At 34.8% G+C, this 8,763-nt stretch overlaps 1 protein-coding gene across 1 annotated transcript in view; it reads right to left on the bottom strand.

Annotated features, from left to right (window-relative positions):
* Nucleotides 1–783: 783 nt before the first annotated feature.
* COMMD10 (COMM domain containing 10) overlaps nt 784–8,763 on the bottom strand; it is a 185,194-nt gene continuing 177,214 nt past the window's right edge. Inside the window, exons 6-7 of the mRNA XM_027546934.1 lie at nt 3,371–3,430; nt 784–2,624 (exon numbers count right to left, since the gene is read on the bottom strand). Of these exons, the coding sequence (XP_027402735.1) occupies nt 2,586–2,624; nt 3,371–3,430 (99 nt within the window). The 3' untranslated portion in view covers nt 784–2,585. The remainder of the gene's footprint in view (nt 2,625–3,370; nt 3,431–8,763) is intronic.

The raw sequence follows: 8,763 nt of genomic DNA, 5'->3' as shown, positions 1-8,763 counted from the left end.
AGTATGCAAAAATGGCCTTAAAATAAATATAAATTAAAAAAACAAATACAAAGAGGGATGTGTGTTTACATTTACATGAGACCTATGAAATGATAAAAACCAAATGTTTCCAATGAGTTAGGTGGGTACTCCTGGGGAGAAACCTTTTTTTTACACATTTTAAAAAAATAGGCAATTTTATATTTACAATAAAATTCCATTAAAAGTAAAAATAAAAAGTAAATCTTTATACTTTTGGCATAATAATCCCACTTCTAGGAATCTGTATTAATTAATAAAATAATGAAAAAATGTGGTCTAGGGTTTATTTAAAATGATCTTCACCAGTGAGTTCTTTAGTATTTTTTAAAATTGAAAATCATCTAAATGGCCAACACTGATAGGTTGGATAATTAATAATTATCCATTCAAATGAAGAACTACTTAATGATAGTAGAGAAAGATATGTGAATAGAAAAAAAAATAACTTTCAATAAATGTCATTTTATGAAATGACATTTACTGAAATGTCATTAATGGCCATTTCTGAAAAATGAGAGTATATAACTTTAGGTTACTCCTTTATGATTTTTTGGTGTTTCCCAATTTAAAAAATCGGATTTTCTAATCAAAGAATTGCAAATATTATTTGCAATACTTCTTTCTAACAAGTAATTATATTTTTATTCAATCCTCATGACAAGCATTCACATAAAACATGTTTATCTGCTGAGAAAGAAGGTTTCGGTTTCTACTTGTTACTCCACCCACCTTATTTCTGTGAAAAAATAACACACAATAATCTTTGGGAATGATACCTTCTTTTTTATTTGTGTATCATAACAATGGTAGTGACTGAAGAAGTAAAATTATCTGCAACTAAATATGCTTCAAGAATAATTATGTTCTTAGCTAGAATTAGACCTCCAATGACCTATCCTTCCTTCAATGCCTTTGGTCAGACTTTCCTGAACTAAACTAATGGAGAGAAAACTATTTACCACTATTTTAAGCTACAATAGAAAATTTCATTATGATGTGTCACATTTCACTTAGATACCTACACTGGGAATTAAGTCGGCATCATACCAATGAAAATGTCTACCTATTCATATGGTCACTGTCAGGAAGGCCTCACAAAGTCAGCTTGAAATGATGGATGTCTATTTGTACATAGGAAGAAGTCTGAAAGAATATTTACCAAAATGTTTATAGCAGTCAGGTACGTTCCTCTGGGGACCAGCAGAACAGTGCATAAAAATATAAGACAGGTCCTGCAAGCTATATATGGAAACAAATCCTGTTATATTATAAAAGTGTCTTCTAGATATGCTATCGATGGAGGTTTAACAACTTTTCAAATCAATCAACTATGGACAGCCACTATAATATTTACATTCTGAAATAATCCAAACACCCAATCCTTCTAAGCAACAACATACAAACACACATATAAATAAATAAGGGCATAAATTCCATATACTGAACATTTATTTGGGAGACATTTAACATTTGTATTACTCAGATACCTCATGTAAGGACTGTGATTTAAATTCAATGGTTCTGTTTAACCATAGGCTATTTCTGAAATCAAATTCTTTCATGTGAAGTCATATTTGAATCTCTCTGTTGTTCTCTCTTTCTCTCATTTTCTCCTTCTCTCCCGTTTTCCTTCTTTCCTCCCTCCCTTGCTGTCTGCCTGTCTCCCTAGAAAAAATACAGTACAGACTTTTCATTCATAAAAACTTCAAGTGATTATTTTCTGCTGCCAACTATACTCATATGTATATATAGCCATAGCATAAAATACTGTGCACTTAAGTTCAACTAATTCTAAGACATAAAAATCTCATTGATTGAAATTAATTAACATCTTTACAGAAAGAGAATATAAAAATGTTTTAAAAATTTAAGGATATTCATTTAGCACTCATTACAATTATTTTTATTCATGATCTGAATCTGTCTCCCATGCTATGAATTATTATTAATTTGCAGTACAAAGAAAAGCACACAAAAATGTAAACTGTTATTAAATCATTAAACTCAGAGAAAAAAATTAAGCACACAGAGATGCTCATTAGAGTTGACTTATAAACTAGTACTAGCTTCTTCAAAATTTCAAAATATACTCATTATATTAAAGGAAAAAAAATGCCATAATGTATTTAATTGAATGTGGCTACTGTCTTATGTTTATTAATGTAATTAATGACATTCTGTGTTCTAAGGTACACATTATATTGTATCCACAGGTCCTCCTTAATACACCCAAGTATCATCAAGTATGTAAAAAATAAACAGGTCAGGCAATAAAGCAAAAAATAAGCAGTAAAAACCACATGATAGCCACTTTTGTTTCCTTTAAAACAATGTTCTTAAACAACTGCTTGCTTTTGGCACACAGAACTAGAGAATGTATATTAGAACATCGGTACTCAGAACAATGATCTTACTCGGCTGTTATTTGTCTATGAAGCAATAAGCCATATAATTTACAAGAAGAAAGCAACTGAATCCTTCAGAAAACACAACCTGGCAGTTAATCTTCAAAGTAAAATAAGGAGGTGGCAGAAGTGTGATAGAGAAACCAGTCTTCAAGAACATCATGTAAGGGAATCCAGCTGTGCTTGTATGGTCTCTAGCTGTTTACAGAGACAAAAAAAAAGAGAGAGAGAGTTGGTGAAAGGAGAGAAACTCATATGAAGTGTTGTTTAGAAATATGCAAATGAAGGAAAAGAATGCAACTGGTAGCTCTGCATTTTAAATCTACTCACAGAGCAATAAATACACCACTTGGAAAATTTTTCTTTTTATGTGAAGCTATTAGAACCCCAGCTTGTGAAGTTTCCAAATTTGTAAAGAAGGATTTCTAAATACTATTGCTTAAAATGCACCTAGTGTTTTATTTTAAATGATCACTACATAAAATTTGTATGGGGTGTTGGAGGGGAGGGTGGTAGGGGGAACAGTGCATTTTCCTGGGTTACAAAAATCAGCATTTAAAAAGAAACATGAAATATCCTCAAAGATAAATCTTTATAGACCTGGTTTGTTCCTTTTCCCTTGGGCCAAGAAATTAAAATATTTAACATTATCTAAGGGCCAGTGTGGCTAGATACTACACAGTTTATTACTCAATGCTTTACATTAAAACAACAATCCTATTGTTTTAATTAAAACCATATCCATTTTCTTCCTGATTTAGTCTGTCAGATCTTCCTCATCTCAGCAATGCTTCCTACTGTGAAACACGAAGTATTCACAAGGGAAGTTTAAGGAACTCAAGCTCCATAGCTCCACAATAGGGCATTTAAAAATAAGAATTCATGAAATAGAGGAAACATTGTGAAAAACCCCCATATAGGAAATTATTGAAAAAAATACATACCTTGTTATAGAAATCAAACAATTCCTTGTGACTGAATTCCACAAGAACTTTCTGCAGGCTCTGTAAAGAAAAGAAAGGAAGGAAGGGAGAAAGAAAAAAAAAATTTAGTTTTATACAGTTTACACTGCATTTCTTTTCTCTCCAGCTAGCCTCAGAATATGCCATATTATTCTCTGAGTGGTTTAAAAAAGGAAAAAAAAAAAAAAAAACACCTTACCTGGTCTACTCAACCCCACTGTTCCAAGGACTCAAAATACACATTTAATAACACTCCACTGTAACAAAAGGTTTCAACTCTACAGGAGTTATCTGTTCTTTAAGTTGATTTCCACAAAGGTTAACAAAATACAGGCCAACAAGGGAACACTTTCATTATCTATTTTTTTCAAGACAGAGACAATACATGAGATTATATTTCATCTTTCTCAGCAGTCCATTTGAAATCTGTTAAATACCATTACACAAAGACACTGGCGGCAGCATATCTGATTGAACTCATCCAGCCATTAATGCCGCACACCAGCACAGCTGCTGCCTCCAAGCATCAACCAACAGTTATGATCTTAACCTGCTGAGATGGCTACCCTTTTAAATGCACAGACTCAGCAAAAGTTAACAATTAACACAACAGCTTCAAAGCTGGGACTTAAACATGCTCCTTCCTTTCCCCTCATATGCAATAGAGAACTCTTTAAGGATGCTACAGATACTGAGTGATATTATGTATGTACACAGGATGGTGGAGTAGAGGGCAACATTTAACTCAACCCACCCCAATCTGCTTGGGGTTGATTATGTAAACTGAGGAAACAAACTAGTTTCTGAAAAGTGTTCCAACATGTTTATTTTACTCAAGGTACCTTTGGGAAGTGAAAATTAACGAGGAGAGAACATCAGGAATGTGTTGCCCGCTCCGACCACACTGTCGTGCTCATGTGACGTAACAGGCACCATGAACTGAACAAGTGGAAAACTGCTGCCAACAGACATTGATTCATGTGCTTAACTGCCTACAGTCATTGCCAACATTATATTAATTCCAAGTTTCTAGGCTCACTGTTTTTTGGTTTTACTTGTTTTAATGATTTCCATTTCTATTTAGAAAGCCAACATTTTTCAAACCAGGTCTTCTCTAGCTAACTTCAGGAGAGTCAATGGGGCTCTGCTCAGAAATGGCACGTCCCTTTAGATGTATGTAGCCTAAGCACACAGGCTCAAATTCCTTTCTTTGGTTTCTCTTACACACTCACATAAGTACTTAAGTTTTAAAATGAATGAAGCAGCATACTGGCTTTAAAGCTGTATCCTTTACAAATGATTTTTTAAAAACTATCAATTTTTCAATCATATTAGAAAAATCAGTTGATTAATTGGCTCATAACATGAAACCTCCAAAGGCTGAACCAGCATTATCCAGCTATTCCATATTTCCTCCAGCAGTTAAAGAGATGATAAGCCTAGGTTTACCCTAGGGAAAAGTGAAGCAAGTTCATTTCTTTACCCCCACAGCCAAAAGTTAGGAGAGACTGAAGACTGAATCAGCGTGTAAACAACTGATTTGCTGTAACTTAGAGGTAGCAGCCAAGCTAGGCTCTTGTTTCCTCTATTTTGTTTTGCCATCTTTCAAGGTGGTATTTTCTAGTCATGTTACATTTAGGAAAGGAAAGGAAGGTAACTTAAAAAAAATACTTCTTAAAATAACAATATCTGAAACAATGTGTGTGTGTGCGTGTGCGTGATGAGTGTGTGTGTGTGTGCATGTGCATGAGAGTGTGTGTATATATAGAGAGATGTTTATTTTTATACACACACATCCATCCATAACAGTAGACTCTAGGTACCCTTGGGAGACTGGATCCAGGACTTGCTGTGTATACCAAATTTTGTGGATGAAGTCCCATAACTGCCCCTCCAGTTCTATGGCTCCCAATCTTAGACTCAAACAACTGCAGATGATGTAGTGCCACAGCATTTATTGAAAAAAATCCACATGTAAGTGGATTACATGTGGATTTTTTTCATCTGCATAGTTCAAACCTGTATTGTTCAAAGGTCAACTAACTTGAGCATCTTGCCTTACTGAAATAGCTCCAAGAAGGAAAAGAACTGATACCTTGATATAAAACTCCCTATGTTTGGCATAACAACTGGTAGCTATTAACCATGGTGATCACTTCCCATTAGACATACAATGACTTAGAGAAGACCATGAGAATATGAAAAAGTGAGGGAATGGTTTTGTTTCATGTCTATATGTAAGGAGGATTATCCTAGATTTTGAGAATCTGTGTTTACCAAAGGGGTAGCCAGGGGCAGTGGTTAAAAGTTTTAGGGAAATAAGGATGGAGATGAGGTGTGTAGGATAAAAAGGAAAGGGGGGTGGGGCTGGCCAGGGTCCAATTTCCCACTATGTCATGTTCTAACATGGAAGCCCACAGAGTCCAAGAAGATTAAATGCAAATCTGACCTTTCAGGATATTATAGAAGTACTTTACTGAGAAAAAAGTATAGATCACACTTCATTTAACAGTTTGGTAGCTTTATTTATGACTTTAAGTTTAGAATGAACTATGGCCTCCCTTTTTACTCTTCCTTCAGGTTCCACAAATATTATGAGTACACCTGATCAAAATCTTTCCTGGGATTATACCATTTTTAAGAAGAAAACACACACTTGAGCTTTCCTTGAGAATATAACCAGAAAGTCACAAATTTGCTTATCAAACGAGAATAAACTCTTTTATTTCATTGTTTACTCTTCAGAAAATGTACAGAAGGTTCAAATCATTATGTTGTACACCCAAAACCAATATTATGTTATGTAAATTATATCTCAATTAAAAAAAAAAAGTCACATGGGTGGTAGCATTTGGCTGGAGAGAAGGAGCAAATCATCAGGAGACCCTTAGAGGCCAAATTTGATTTAGCCAGTGTGAATGATACCAAAGTCTGGCCAGTGATGGAATGCAAGGACTGGGGGTGAGGGACAAATAATTAGGAACAGCCTTTTTCTTGGGAGGTTTCCTGGCAGTTCTCCTAGCTGAAAGGCTACTCATGGGCAGTATGGACTGACAGGCTTGATCTGATTTAAAAAAAAAAAAAAAAAAGAGCAACAAGAAGACTTGAATAGGCACTTGCAAGAAGAGGATATCCAAACAGAGAAAAACATGAAAATATATGTTGAAAGGGATAAAATTATGTATAACTATCTTGCAAACTTGTCTGGAATTATTTACTAAAGCTGAATATTTATATACATCCTATGACCCAGAAATTCAGTCCTAAATATTAATATTGAGCTCAATAGAAATATACACATTTGGGCACCATGAGATAGATGCAAGAATAGTGACAGCATCATGATTCAAAAGAACCAAAACCGGAAATAATAAAAATTTGTTTCAACAGAAGAATATGTAAGTAAATTGTAATACAGGAATACAATGGAATGTTATTCAAACAGATAACAAACTACAGCCAAATACAGGATCATTCATGACTCTAACAAAACCATGTTGAACATTAGGAGTGGGCACAGAAGAACATGTGTAACTAATTTCATGCATAAGAAGATTCTAAAAAAACAACAGAAAAGGTTTTAGAAACACTTAGGTGGTAAAACTGTAATGAAGCAACAAAAATATTATTGAAGTATCACAACACTGATCACCTCTGGGTGACTCGACAGAGGAGGCAGTAACTGGGAGAAAGCATAAGGGAGGCTTCTCATTTCTTCTGATTATTATTATTACAAATTAGGCAATAATTATTTCTTGATCTTGGTGTTGGATATAAGGGTGTCTCCTTTTTTTGACAAATTACTGTGCTATTTTTCTGCATGTGTGCTATATTTTACCAATTAAAAAAAAGCACTGTTATGTGTTAAATTCATGCATTTTTATTCAATAAGTTTTTATTAAAGGTGTAAAAAGTCTGTTCTAGATACTACATAAATAGCAAGGAGCAATAGAAATCAAAATCCCTCACATTCTAGTTGAAGAAAGCAGACAATAAGAAATGTAATAAAAAACAATAACAACAATAATAAAATTATCACCATAATTCACAACATACACATAGAAATGTTTATTGATGACAAGTGCTGGGAAGAAAAAGCAAGAAGTCATGTGTGTCTGGGGGTAGGTAGGTAGAGATTCAAGGTTACGTGGTCAAAAAGGGTCTCAAAGGGATGATAACATTGAAGATTTAAGAGAAGATTCTATCCCATGGAATAGGAGAAAATATTTATGAATCATTACCTAATACAAATATGATACCCAGAATATATAAAGAAATCCTACAATTCAACAATAAAAAGAAAAACCCCTGTGGGTGGGTCCTAATCCAATATGACTCCTTTCCTTATAAGAAGAGATGAGGATACAGACACAGAAAGGAATGGCTCTATGAAGACAATGGAGGAAGATGGCCATCTATAAGGCAAAGAATGAGGCCTTAGAAGAAATTAATCTTGAGGACACTTCGATCTCAAAATTCTAGCCTCAAGAACTGTGGGGAGATAAACTTCTGTTATTATAAGCCACCCAGTCTATGGCACTGTTATGGCAGCCCTAGCAAACTAATACAAGCCCCACTGTCTCTTCTGGGATAGAAAGAAGAGAAGATCTTTAGCCTAAGAGCAATGGAAAGTCGTTGGAGAACTTCAAGAATGATGTAACTGTATTTACATATTAGAAACTCACTTCAGCTTTTATTTGTAAATGGATTAGAGCTGGACAAACTAGATGTGGAGAATCAACTAGGAGGTTATATTGCATTTGTCTAGGCAAAGATAGCGACGGCAGCAGTGATAGAGAAAAGTGAAAAAAAAATTTTAATGGTTTAGAGGTAGAAGAGAGAGCATTCAGGAACAGATCTGGGTTGGGGAAGGAGGTGAAGGAATAGAAGGAGTCAGAATGACTCTCAGGTTTCCAGCAAGAGAAACTGGCGGATGCAACTGAGATAGGCAACTCTACAGAGGAGCAGATTTGAAGGGAGACTCAAAAGCGCAGTTTCAGACAGTTAGTTTGATAGTCTGTGATATTCCCCCAAAATATGTGAAATAAGCCTGGGAAGCCAGAAAAAGATACACACTTGGGAGTTAATGATATATTGCTAGTTAAACCAAAGAAGACTGCCAGGAGAAGAAAGCAGTGTGAACAGGGAGGGCAGCCTGGGACTGACCCCTTCAGAACACCGATATTTAGGGTAAGTAGGTGTTCCATAACTGATGATTATCACCAGGTTCATAAATGTTTTTTGCATGGCATGTGAAACTGGAGGTATTTATTACATGAATCCAAATAATTTAGTAAGTTGGCACACAGGCAATAAAACTGGGTGGCCTGCCTTCAATGTTCCAGTAAGACTCATTAAAGTCACTAATACTATTA

This window comes from Bos indicus x Bos taurus, chromosome 7 (genome assembly GCF_003369695.1).
Source record: "Bos indicus x Bos taurus breed Angus x Brahman F1 hybrid chromosome 7, Bos_hybrid_MaternalHap_v2.0, whole genome shotgun sequence".
NCBI classification, from domain to species: Eukaryota; Metazoa; Chordata; class Mammalia; order Artiodactyla; family Bovidae; genus Bos; species Bos indicus x Bos taurus.
The sequence above is the reverse complement of the archived record's forward strand: the minus strand, read 5'-3'. Positions and strand labels throughout refer to the sequence as shown.